The sequence below is a fragment of the Marmota marmota genome, unplaced genomic scaffold (genome assembly GCF_001458135.2).
Source record: "Marmota marmota marmota unplaced genomic scaffold, marMar, whole genome shotgun sequence".
NCBI lineage: Eukaryota > Metazoa > Chordata > Mammalia > Rodentia > Sciuridae > Marmota > Marmota marmota.
Window position 1 is genome coordinate 48,029,728 of NW_026000005.1, and position 13,636 is coordinate 48,043,363.

Genomic DNA, 13,636 nt, shown 5'->3' on the forward strand with positions numbered 1-13,636 from the left:
GCCGCACTGGCACGCTACTTCTAAATGCAAGCCATGTTTATTTAGCATTTGACGTGGACCTGGGAAAGAAGGCCTTTACAGCCTATCTCAAGCAAGTAGAACACGAAGCAGATGCGTATAAAGGAAATGGAAGACTACAACTTTAAAAATGGTTTATTTTTTTTCTTAAAATCTTAGCTTTCTCCCCATGCCCAGTTGGAAAACAAAAACAAACAAAACCCAGCAAGCACCCAGGTGGGCGCCCCCTGCTGGCCAGCACTGAGAATATTTCAGAGGTTTGGGAAGGCCTCTGGCTCCTCAAAGCAGAATGTTTCAGCTATTACATTAATATTAAGATGGGATGAAGGCACGCTGGGAAAATGCCCTCAGTAGCCGACACAGCAGCTGACAGCAGGCCTGGGCAGGAGCCACAGGACTGAGGCCTAGTTCACACATCATCGCACCCCTCGGGGCGTGTCTAGAGGACTGGGCCTTGACTTCCATGTTGCACAACCCCCTGGCTTGTTGGTCTGAGCCCAAGTGCTTCTACAAAGACTGAAGACACCTGGTGTTGGGGGGATTGGGAAGGGGGAAGAAGGGCTACCTGCTGAGTATCCAGGGCTGAGAAGATAGCAGCCACAGCAGGACAGCCTGCAGCCTAAGTGCCAAGCTGCATGGTCAGTGCCTCCCCATCTCGGCCCTCAGCTCTGTGTTAGTGTTAGGCAGTGAGGGCTGATGGGGAACTGAAATAACAAGTGACCACTAGGGGGAGCGTGCACATGACAACTCAGGAATGTGCTGGAGATGTTGCCAGTCCAGCACCCTAGATCGGTCAACTCTAATGCAGTGCTAGCTCTCAAATGCTATTTAAATTTAATTTAAATTGAATAGTTACCTGTGTTGAATTAAGGGGAAAAATTTTACATTTTCCCCCCGTCTGTTTTAATCAACTGAGGCTACTCAGTGTCAACTGAGCCTGCCCAAGACATCTGGGAACCCACAACTGTGGGGCCTTGTCCCCTGGTCCTGCCTCCTACCAGCCTTCCAGAGGGAGAGGCCAAGGAGCTGCGGGCAGCAGCAAGAGTATTCTGACCTCAGACCCCAAGGTGGGCCTTACCTGAGGCTTTCTTCTCTGTGGCGGTGTGCTTTGTGTGTCAGAGCCACAGCTCTGACAAGAAACGTGTCACCTGAGAGAACCGTGTGGGGGACGGAGATTGGGAGGCACAGGTTACCCTTTCCTTCTGATATAAACAAGCACAGCGCCCCCTGCACCATGGGACAGACCATCAGAACCCACTTCAATGCAGGTTAAAGTGGAAGCAACTATACAGGTGTGGATCTTACACAAGTTTATCTTGAGTTGAGCAATAAGCCACCTGTCCATACCTGTGGTTAATGCACAAGTGGTAAGCTTCCTGGAAAAATGGCCACTGGGGTCAGGTGTGGCGTGAGGTCAACACCTGCGTGGCTCCTGCACAGTACCTGGGTCTGTGCTGGCTCCCATGGGCCAAGGTATGTTGCGGAGCTGAGCTATGGAGTACGTTTGCCCAGCCTGAGAAAAGCTGTCCCTCTGTTGGCAGGTGAAGACGAGGATCTGAGATCCAAGGATGCAGCCAACTCGTCGCCCACAAACCACTCTCCTGCTTCTAAGGCACTGATGGTTAGCTGGCCTTGTGCAGAGCCTGGGCACTGTGCTGGGACACATCCTGTTGCAAGCGCTATCTGAAGCTCCCAACGTGAATAGACAGAGAAGCTTCTGGTCCTCGGGGCCGGGCAGGTGTCCCTGCACTGGAGACATCACTGCTCTGTGCACAAAGGACTTCTTGGCTGTGGGAGACAGAAACCATCATGACTCGGTTGTGGTCCTCGTGCAGAAGGGTCTAGGGTGACGCCAACATACCTCCCAATATCAAGGGTCAGGTTAGATCAGGCCGACAGGGACATGTCTGCAGCATGGACTGGTATTTCCAGATTGCCCCCCAGAGGACTCCAGTTTACCTTCCCGCCAACCCCATGAAGGGGACAACGGTTGCCGTACCCTGGCCACCCAGCCTGCCAGACTCTGGGTCTCTTCCAGCCTACTAGCAGCACCTACTTTTTTTCACATTAAACTCAACTCTAACATGCATGGTGCACGCACTTCACACACAGCTCCACCTGTCCTCACAAACGCTCACACCTGTGGGATATGAGGCAGCTTCTGCCAGCCCTGAGAGCGCTGCCACTCTGACTCCCAGATTAGTTCTTGCTGTGACCTCCCACCCCCAGGAGTAACCTGGGTGCTCTGTGTCTGGCTTCTTTTGCTCAATCTGATGTCTGTGTGGCTTGTGTGCGCACACATGTGTTTGTGGACACTCAAGACTCAGATCTGTCCCCTGCTGTGCATCTGGACCATGCCTGGGACCTGGCCATAGTGAATCAAGCTGCCGTGTATCCTGGGTCCATGTCTGGTGGGCCTGTGCTTCAACAGTGTAGGAGCTGCCTTGTTTCCCAGGGTCCTTCTAAACCCATACCCGCAAGCAGGGGACACTGTCCCAGGCACTGCATGCCTGCTAGGCCGCCAGCCCTGCGCTTCCCTCTGCAGCAGTGCTGGGGCGTGTGGCAACCTGAGTGGTCTCTCATCAGTGAGTGAGTGTACCGCGCTGGCAGGCGGCTGCGCTTCCTTTCTGCGAACTGTCTGCTCAGACCTCCCGGGCGTTGGCCTATCAGCTCTCCATGTATTTGCAAGTATGTTTCCAAGATTGTCAACAGCCTTACCCTTTGACCCAGTCCCTCTACTCACAGAACAAGCCCTAGATGGGCCCACATCTGCAGTCTGCGAGTTGGGTGTCATTTCCTAAATGAGGGTCCACTTGCACACTGCAGCAGCATGCCACACTCCCAGCATGTGCCAGGGGCAGCAAGTGCACCAGGAAATTCCCATGTCAAGGAAGGAAAAGCATGTGCTCTCAAAGGCTGTGCATGTGACTGGTCCCTGGGGGGGGGGGGGATTGTCTGGGGAGACAGGTGCAGGCACTTCATTGTGTTTGCATTTGGCAGCATGTGACTATTAACTCTCCGAAAAATAAAATGAAAATAATAATCAGCGTGGTCACCACATACCCAACAATGCTGGGATGGAGGAGGGCATGAGTGGTGGCTCTGAGGACACAACTGTTCTGATACCATGTGACTAGGACAGGTTAGGCTCAGCAGGTTAGACTCTTGGTGACAGCTACACAAACTTTTGTTTGCAAAAAGTGCTGCCAGGAACCGTCTGCAAGAGGAAGAGCAGGAAGGATGGCGCCCGCGGTTCAAGGAGACATGGATGACTTCCCTGGAGGCAGCCGATGCTGGAAGGACTGGGGAAGGGAAGCAGAGCACCGTGTCCTGGCACACTGCAGCACAGACAGCTCTCTGGGCCTGGAAGTTCACACCCACCTGCAGAACAAACTTCTTGCAACGCTCTGACCACTGTTCTAGGTACTGGGGATACAGCAGAGAATGAGAAGGAAACGTCCTGCTTAGAGAGCTCGAATTCTAGATCCTTCCATCCTCACTGCCCGACATGTGACCGTCATATGTCGAGTGTGACAGTTGCCTCAAGAGTTCTCCTGCTTCTTTCTCCCATGACTCATCCAACACAGAGCAGCCCAGCAGCTGCTCAGAACTATGCACTCCCTGCTTCAGTCCCTCCAGCCACACCGATACCTAGACTCTGAGCCACATGGACCTGCCTGGCCTGAGCCTCTGCCCCCTCCAGCCTGATGTCCCACAGCAGAGGGCAAAGCACGCTCACTGCAGGCATGTGTCTGGCATGCTGCTGTCCAAGGTGTGGAGGGTGGGAAGAGGTGAAAATTAGGAGATGAGCAGGGGCCAGACTGGGCAGGTAGATCTGAGGCAGAAGCAGTGGAGAGTGTGGACAGAGTGAGCCTCACTGAGACAGGAAGCTGGGAATGCAGGATCGTGCAGAGTGAACCTAGCTTCAGGAATTCAGTTGCAGGCCTGTGAAGTGCTCCAGTAGATTCTGGTGGGTATGCGTGGCCTGGAGGACAGAAGGGGGCTGGACTCTGGGAAGACTCAGAGTGTGGCAGAGCAAGCACCCAAGGTGGAAGTGAGTCCAGCAGGCCATGTGGGGAAAGGACATGCAGGAAGCCAGTGTGCATGGGACAGGTGGAGGGAAGGAGGCCCTGGCGGTGGGAAGGGGCACTGCACACTAGGGGAGGGTACAGGCACTGAGCAGTGCAGAGAAGTAAGATGAGGACGTAGAGTAGCCACTGCAGAGCAGCCAGGCTTTTGGGAACCTTTAAGAGAGTTGGAGAAGATGGTGAGGCTGAGGTAGCCAGGAGCAGCAGGGTGGAGGTGGCAGGGTGGGACTTGGCACACCAGCTCAGGAGTCTTGGAATTTTAGGTGGTGGGGACCTGAGGGTATATATGAGCAAAAAGACCCAGGAAACGGGGCAAGGTGGCAGGAGAGGAGAGGAGGGAAGAGAGTGCAAACTGGGCGCAGGTGGGAGGCCTCCCCATGACTCCTGCTATCCAGGGACTTCACACGCTCCACAAGAAGCGCCATAAGGAAGCCATCTGCAGGAGGCATGAAAAGGTGGGTGGCAGAGTGGTTTGTGTCACAGCACAAGTCCTCACCAGACTTTCCAAACAGAAGTAAGAAGCCAGGGGCCTGGGGAGGCCGTGGTGAGTGTGAGGCCCCAGTTACCTGTCCCTCTTCCCCCGAGGTAGCAGCTCCTGCTTCTCTTTCTCAGCATCGTCTCTGGCTGTGCTGAAGTCGTCACTGTCATCGACCAGAAGGTTCTACATTTCAAGAGTAAAACAGCTAGTGAGCAATGTCTCCACGTCCGTTTAGCCTATATTTTAAAGAGATATGTTTAAAAAAATCACCTAAAGTGACAAAAGGAAATATTCAGATTAATATAAACCAGATTATTAGGGATGTAAAATGTTCTAGTGTTTTATGAGAGCAAGTTGTGGGGGCTTCACAAGGGAAATTAATTCTAGCCATTGACCTTTGCCTTCCACTACAAATGCTCCCACTGGGACTGAGCCAAACAAAAGGGGCTTTATGGGGACCCAGGTGGAAACCATGCACGTTGACCAGCAGGTCTCCAATCTGCTGTGCTGGGAACAGCTGTTTGTTTTATAAATTCTGTTACTTTTTTTAATCAATGTGTTTCTATAGCTGAAGTGTGAGCTTCGACCTTGGCATTTCCCTCAGGGCTCCTTCGCTGCAGGATGAGTGACAGAGCTTCCTTCTCCTGTTCCCTCCACTCAGCCTCAGTTTTACCTGTGAATCCTTTTTGTGGTAAACCCTGACCTCCTGCTACCTGCCTCGGAGTTCAACCACAATGCAGGCCTCCAGGCCACAGGGCAGGAAAGGGCAGTTCCTTGGCCTGGCCCTAGTCTGGTGTTAAGGGCTTCCCCACCTGAGTGGTCACATTTCAAAGCGTGACTCTTGGGGTGTTAGCCTCAGTGACTTTGGGAAGGGATGGCTGCTGCTTGGTGCACCTCCTTGGGAGACAACCACATCATAACCAGGATCATCTCTTTCAATAAACTGGCATGATTACAATTCCTATTCCAAAGTTGTATATATTTTAAAAAATGGTGAATCCCTATAAAACAAAGGCACAAACAAAAAACCACCTCAGTCAATGGGATAGACAGCCCCGCTCTCAGGTAGAGGAGAGAAGGCTACTATATATATGTATATCCCATGGTATAGTCTCGACACTGCCATGCTTGCATTCTTTGGATAAATATATTTTGTTATCACATAGCAATATCTTTAAAACACGCTCGCCAGGCTTGTTTGCTAGTGTTTTATTATTAGAATTTTTACATCTATGGTCACAGGTGGAATTGGTCTAAATTTCCTTCCACTGTCCCTTACAGTTCTCAGGTCAAGGTTCCACTATTCTTACCAGACGTCTGCCTCTCTCTTTCTTACCCATTATCTGAAATGATCTCAATGGGGATCATTGTGTCTCAACGATCTGATAAACTTTTCTATGGTGTTATTTGATTCTTGTGTCTTGTCAGAGTGGTCAATTTGCTTTTAACCAACCCACCTTAACACCAATAATGTCTCCATCTTTCAAGTAATAGGGTGCCCCTTGCAAAGTATCTTGCTTTTTCTTCTTTTTCCTCTTGGTAATTTGCTGGTTCTATAGGAAAATCAAACATCTTAAATAAAAATAAAATTCAACCTCAAATTCTTACTAAATAGCCCATCACTGTGAGAAACTGCAGTTGCCCTAACTGCTAGGCCAGGAAGCCCCAAGTCCTCTGGGAAAGCCCCATAGCATTACCCAGCTAGATATAGGAAGCCACTCAAATTTTTCAGGGAAGTATTTGGCAATTTCAATTTTCTCCACAGGAAGAGAATAGAAATCGGCCACTCTCTGCCTCAGGGAGCCGGTGGTCCAGCCTCGGGCGGTGTTCCACACCAAGTCCACAGCAGGGGCGTAGGCCCTCTCCTCAGGGATGCGCATCTGCGTCCTCAGCAGTACGTCCTGGGGGCTGCACAGAGAACAGGATGCCAGGTTCAGGACCAACCAGGCACACAATACTTGCTAGGGCGTGGGGTGGGCACGGGGGCAAAGCATCCCAGAACTCTTCTGGGTTTTATTTCAGACTCCCCTACACCCTCAATGCTGGCAGGAAACTTTTGTTCTCCCCAGGATTTCCTTCAATCCTGACGAAGAACAGAAGCAAAGACACCGCCCTGCATCCAACACAGATCCTGGAGAGGCAGCAGCAGCGGGGAAAGGGGCAGCTGAGGTAGAGCTGAGGCCTGGGCAGGACCCACACTCCTGCGGGGAAGGGAACAGGAGCCAGCCTGACAGGTTCAAGCCATGGAGCCCCCCAGGAAATGCTGGTTCAGAGACAGAAGTGGGAAGCTACAAAAAAAAAGACAGTTTGAGGCACACAATTATGTACTCGATATTAGGAACTATAAATGTGGATGCTGAGGGGCAGCCAGGGAGCACAAATGCAGGGCTCAGAGTTGGGGAAAGGGAACCAGATAGAGAAAGCTCAGCAGGAAAAGGTCCCTGGGCAGGGGGAGGAGAAAGAGTATATTTAAAGGGAGGGATAAAAACCTAGACACACAGACATCGTTACAGGATACGAGGTAAAAGCCACAGGTGAGAACTGGATGGGAAAAAGGGGAGAGAGACGTGTTCTAGGAGGAGAGACGAGGCGTGATCTCAACACTGCAGTCCCGTTACATGGTGTTTTAACCCGGAGCAGGGCAGCACGCTGGGTGGCGTGGGTGACAGGAACAGAAGTGGGCCTGGCTGGTCAGGAGCTGGGAGCAAGGGGGGCTCTGTTTTCATGGTGGCTGAGTTTCAATTCCAGACGCCAGAACTCCTAACACATTTCCAGAATACACTCTGATTTAAGTTGCTAGACTACTTAGAGGTAGTGGGGAAATACCACTCGGATGTCAAGGTTGAGGAGTTTTGAGAGGCCAGCAGCGGTGAGAAGACGGGCACAGGGCTCCACCTGGGCAGGAGGACTCACCCCAGCTGCTCCTCCTCCTGAAGGGGCTCCAGGCAGATCTCGGGTCTCCGTCCTAGTTTATATTCCCTGGTAATAAGTGGAACAAAACAACACTGGGGGGAACATCATTTGATTTTTCAAGACAATGATTTTTTTTTTTTTTTTGCTAGTTTTAAGCTTTTTCCTTAAGCAAAAGGCTGTTTTCTTATGTAAGAATGCTCAAACTTCTGGAAAAGGGGAAAACTCAGAATACTTGCTGTGGGGATTATTTAGAGACCTGGGTCATTCCCGACTAAACAGGGAGATCGTGCTCTGTGAAGATGCCAGAGAAATGGTCCACTGTTTGGCCAAGATTGAGATTCTCACACCCTTGCTATTTGGCTCGCAATCAGAACTGATGTAAAAGAATCCCACAGGAATGCTTTTTCTAAGGCAAATGACAGTTACTGTCCATGCCCCCAACCTGCTCATTCAAGGTTCCAGAAGGCTGAGCAAACACTTCTTGAGTGAGAGACAGCTTGCTCCTAACTTCCACTTCAATTTTTTTTATGTTACAGTCTCTGGAGCACAGGAGAAACACACAAAGCTACATTTATACTTAATGAGGAAAGATGAAGTTATCCCAGAGTTAAATAACAGTGAGAGGTGTCATCTGCCTCCCAGATGCTGTCACCTGACTCAAAGGAAGAGTCTCCTCATGGGGGCTCCTTGGCCACCCAGTCCTGAGGGGTAGCAGAGAGACACAGCAAACTTCCTGCAAGACACCTACTTGAGCTGCTGCCGGTCAGTGCGTAAGAGCCTGCCAGGGCGCCTGCTCTCCACCGTCCAGGCTCTGAGGAGGGCTGGGGCAGGGACAGCAAGCTCTGAGGAAGGGGTTAAGGCTCTGGCCTAGACAAAGAAAAAAGACATTTCTTCACTGGTTTAAAAACACTCATTAAAACAAACGGAATGAAGCAGTACACAATGACACCGGAGGGAATGCACACCTTAAGTAATGAGAAAGTCTATTTAAGAACTCACAGGAGCCAGGTGCAGTGGTGCACACCTGTAATCCCAGGGACTCGGGAGGCTGAGGCAGGAGGACAGCAAGTTTGAGGTCAGCCTCAGCAATACAGTGAGAACCTTGCCTCAAAATGAAATTAAAAACAAAACGAAAACAAAATCCCCCGAAGGACTGGGGATGTCACTGTAGTGCCAGTGATAGAGTGAGGCCTTGGGTTCAATCCCCAGTACCAGGAAAAATAACAGGAATAGCTAACTCTTAAGTTAATCCTAAAAAATTTTCATATTTCTCACTGCTGAATTGGCTGGAGAAATAGGTAAGTTGCCTGTTTCTACATATGAGCCAAAAGCTGCATTTTAATCATGTTTTCAAACTCCACATGTTTTCAAACTCCACAGGGAGTTCTACGTGTGATTCACAAGAGCAGAGCCGCTCTGCGTGCTGCACAGTTCCCGGCTGTGTGCACTCCCAGCCAGGTTACTTCTCATCCTGAAATACTTCAAAATCCTTGCCTCCAGTAAGTAGGCCCAAACACTCATTAACCTAATGCAAGAAAACAAGCATCTTCCCAATTGTCCTCACCGGCGTAGTGACTGGCTTTCTGGAAGAATGTTATCTCATACACTGAGGACACACATGAGCCACACACCAACCACTGCTAGGCATACAGAGGCCCTGTGTACTTTCCTTTAAGTAAAAAGCAAGTTCATATCTGTCCATGACAGCAAGATGCTTCTTCAGCTCTCTGGGTTATGCTCCACTTGGCCTTTCCATTTGGACACAACTCGCCTTCTCTGTGCTCATTAACGCACAAGAAAACATCATGACATCCAGTTTAGCATCCTAACACAGAAGCTGGTACCTGCCCCATGGGAGACTGATAACACAACTTGTATCTAACGACATTTAACATATGGCTCACGACGGTACAAAACAATGTCAAGTGAATGCTTTATGGATGTTTCAATAAACCACGTTTCCCTAAAAAATAAAAATGAACATAAGCCACGAGTTGCTAAGGGTAGATTCAAACACAAGCACAGCATGCCTGTCAGCGTCAATAAGTGAAAGCCACGAGGGCAAAGATGGAAACAGAGTCGGGGCTGTCTGGCCGCGGTGTCCGCTGCCTGCTGGTACTTACCCCTGAACATGGCACAGAGCAAGTGCCATATCAGAACAGACTGCAATTGAGGGAAAGGAAATAGAAGAACATATTAATATCTCACTGGAAGAAGCCATATCACCACTAAGGCCCACTACAGGAAGAAGTCTGACCTGAGATTTCAGGTCCACCAAAGCAGCATCTTCTGAGATATCCACATCTCCCAAGTAGACGAGAGAAACTTCCGCAGGCACATGGCCAGGGGCACCTTAAAAGGACAGAGGTGGATGTTTGGCAGGAATTTAAAACTTATTTCATATTTCTGAAAGACACTGCCATATTTTGACATTGTAATGGGTTTATTTGATATTGCAAAGGATTTTGATATTGTAAACAGGTTTACTAAAAAGTCACTCAAGAACCTCTAAATCTGAATCCCTTTAATCAGAGCTCCCTCAGAATTCACTGCCTGGTGAATTAACAATCAGGGAGCACGCTGATGGCAGAATGTTCTGGGGAGCTTACCCTGGTAATATCTATCTATAATGTTCTTTTCCAAATTCTTTCTTTCCTCAAAGAAGACATTGCTGGTAGGCCACCCTGCCTGTGTTCTTGACATGGCTTCCTTCTTTCTTATGACTCTGATCTCAGCTGGAGCCTCTTTTGTGTGCACATATAGTTTCCTCTGCATTGTCAAAACAGAACAGGAATTTCAAGGGGTGCAGCCCACCTGTCTTGTGTGTCTCCCCAATGCCTGATATGGTGGGTGTCACATACTAAAGGCCCAATAACTGTTTGTGGAATGAAGAAAATCTAAATAATAAGAAGGCCTTTCTGAGTATTTTCCAAAAATGGGAAAACTAAAATGCTCTCTGGATATAAAAGCTGCTAATTTTTTTTAAAAATATTTTTTTTTAGTTGTAGATGGACACAATATCTTTATTTTTATTTGTTTATTTTTATGTGGTGCTGAGGATTGAGCCCAGGGTCTCACGTGTGTGAGGCAAGCACTTTACCACTGAGTTACAACCCCAGCCCAAAAGCTGCTAAATTTTAAATTCAGAATATTGTCTGTAATTTTTGCCTTAATGAAATGTTTTGTTTACTGCTGGCTATACTGCTAATACATAATAAGAAATTACAAATGAATTATAAGTAGATAAAGCGAAAAAGCCCTGTTTGTGAGTGGTCTTGTGTCTCAAGGAAACTGCAGGCTGATGCTACTGAAAGGATGAAACATTTCCCTCTAGTTATAACAAAGAGGCATTATCAAAAATGAATCTTCTTAATTTCATGGAGAAACATACTGATTATGCATGCTTTAAAAAAATCTATAATTCAACTCTGCATGTAATTACTATTTTATTACCCAAGCATTTTTAGGATTCGTTAACAAAAACAAATGCAACCCAAATAAAAATAACTTTGTCGATTTCACAGCTATTTTAACATATTTTATTACTCTACATATATAGACCTAACTTCAAACAATAAGTAGAGAATCTGACTCATTTATATTAAGTTCATTCTGAAGAGGTTCAAAAAAATAGAATTATAATACATAATACCTTAAGGCACAAAAAAAGCTAAATAATTAAGCAAAGCACAATAAAAAGAAAAATATACCTGAAAACTCGGCCCTATTAAAAGAACATTTTCTTGGGCTTCAGGGTGTGGCTCTGTGTCTACAGCACTTGCCTTGTATGTGTGAGGCTCTGCGCTCCATCCCCAGCCCAGCACCAGCAAAGTCTCTTTACCTTCAGAAGAGATTAAAAGGTGTGGACAGAGGAAGTGGAAGCCCACACTAAGGCAGTCTGGTCACTGCCAGGGACTCTGCCCACTGCAGCGTGTTCACTGCACCCAAGAACGAGACAACACTGTACTCCTGCATTTCTTCTCCAAGGAGTGAAATGCCAGGTGCCCTAGAAGCAGTTCTTGGGGACAGTTGGGGGGGAAGACGACGAAACACACAGGATGTGAACCCCAGCTCTGGCCTCTGCCCAGTGGACAACGGAACAGGCTGAAGCCCCAACATTCTGCTACATGGCGACAAGGGGGCTTCTGTTGCTCTGAGGATCTTGAGAGCTGATATTTAAAAGATCTTTGAAAAAGTATCATATATTGATATAATATTAAGATATAGTGCTTTACAGAGTTGCAAAGCACTGCATGAGATCAGGTGGTGCTGTTATTACTAAAAAGGAATAAACAGGCTTTGGTTTTCAACCTTGCGTTTTTCAAATAAATGTCTGTTAACTCCAGAGCAGAAGCGGCATTTCACTTCTCCATGACAGGCTGGCTGTGGAAATTTAATTCTGTCCTCACCTTGGGTGCTAGCAGCTCTCCAGCCGTTGCCTTGAGAAGAGGTACAAGGCTGGTGTTGACTCTCCCAGTGTCCTGAGTGACCGCGAGGCTGGTACCACCAGATGGGCACCTTCAGAAAACCCTGAAAAACAGAATGTGTGTGTGTATCTATATATCTATATGAATGTGTGTGTGTATAATTTTTTTTTTTTTTTAATACTGTGAACTGAACCTAGTGGTGCTCTACCACTGAGCTACTTCCCAGATCTTTTTTAAAATTTGAGACGGGTTCTCACTAAGTTGTTCAGACTGGCTTTAAACTCATAATTATCCTGCCTCAGCCTCCATGTCACTAGGGTTACAACATGCACCACCATTTCCAGCTAGAACTAAACATTTTTAATTGCTGTGATGTACAAAAATTAAAGAGAATCTTCACTTACACTTCCACACAGAGAAAAAAAATTATGGATGGCATAAAATGTACTTAAAGTTGTTATTTTTCCTTCTCAATTTACCAACTGCCATGAGTTATACTTACTGTTTTTGCCTAAAGATGCCACACCACTGCTTCCAGGCACTGGAAGCACCCCTGGCACAATGCATTTGTTAAATGAAGCAAACCACATGAAACAAATCCATTGTCTTCATACATGCCCCATATTGTCAGTTTTACTAATTTAGTTCTTCCCACTTTTTTTTTTTTTGCTACTGGGAATTGAACCCAGGGATGCTTAACCACTGAGCCACATCCCCAGCCCTTTTTTGTATTTTATTTAGAAACAGGGTCCCGCTGAGTTGCTTAGGGCCTTGCTAAGTTGCAGAGGCTGTATCTGAATTCACAATCCTCCAGCCTCAGCCTCTAGGATTATGGGTGTGCGTCACTACACCTGGCCCCACCTCTTTTTTTTTTTTAAAGTACAGAAGAAATTAGATTCATTAAGAGAGAGAATAGGTTATAGTTACAGAGCTCATTCCTGTAAAATATTTAAAATATATATATTAAAAAATGCATAGTACAATCTCTTAATTAAATTGATGAAGATTAACAAATATTCAACCTAAATTAAATACATGTAAGTCAAAACACCCAATTTCCATTTTTTTTTTCACCTAGCAGACTGTCAAAACCCAGAAAATCGAATAATATGCTATGTTGGTGAAAATATGAATAAACTTAAAGCTCATGACCTGTGGTTTTTGGACAGGAATTTAGTCATATCTGTTAAAATTTAAAATCCAAGTCCTTTGAGTAAGCCATTCCACACTTAGCAATTTACTTTCTGATACATGTGCATGCATAAGAAGCCATGTATACAGGGGTACCCAGTGCAAATTTTTTATGGGAGCAAAAACTATGACCCATGGTCCATCTTTAGAAGATGTTCACATTATTGTAGGCCATAATTTTGGTGGGACAATTTCTGTTCTAGGAATTTATCATACATATGCAAAATAGCACCTATATATTTTTTATAGTGTTTTTCAAAAAAAGAGATTCGTTAAATAAATTATGGGATTAGGGGCATAGTTCAGTGGCAAGAGTGCTTGCCTACTATGCAGAAGGCCCTGAGAATATCTCCACCTTTGAAAAATAATCCCAGTGACTCAGGAGGCTGAGGCATGAGGATCACAAGTTCAAGGCCAGCCTCAGTAACTTAGTGAGACCCTGTCTCAAAATAAAAAAAATAAAATGACTGGGCATTTAGCTCAGTGATAGAGCCCCTGGGTTCAATCCCCAGTGCCCCCCC

The 13,636-nt window shown here is 47.0% G+C and overlaps 1 protein-coding gene across 21 annotated transcripts in view; it reads right to left on the reverse strand.

The window, feature by feature from the left end:
- Usp40 (ubiquitin specific peptidase 40) overlaps nt 1-13,636 on the reverse strand; it is a 66,840-nt gene that overhangs the window by 531 nt on the left and 52,673 nt on the right. For 8 of the 21 annotated variants that reach the window (XM_048808755.1, XM_048808758.1, XM_048808756.1 and 5 more), the window contains 8 exons: nt 11,907-12,027; nt 9,755-9,849; nt 8,246-8,364; nt 7,498-7,563; nt 6,282-6,492; nt 6,042-6,137; nt 4,673-4,820; nt 19-1,806 (listed from right to left, as the gene is read on the reverse strand). In XM_048808755.1, the coding sequence (XP_048664712.1) occupies nt 1,433-1,806; nt 4,673-4,820; nt 6,042-6,137; nt 6,282-6,492; nt 7,498-7,563; nt 8,246-8,364; nt 9,755-9,849; nt 11,907-12,027 (1,230 nt within the window). In that variant the 3' untranslated portion in view covers nt 19-1,432. Of the gene's footprint in view, nt 1-18; nt 1,807-3,081; nt 3,236-3,422; nt 3,445-4,672; nt 4,821-6,041; nt 6,138-6,281; nt 6,493-7,497; nt 7,564-8,245; nt 9,850-11,207; nt 11,339-11,906; nt 12,028-13,636 lie in introns of those variants that run through there. The other 13 variants (XM_048808759.1, XR_007349548.1, XM_015481586.2 and 10 more) reach the window with 13 other exon arrangements.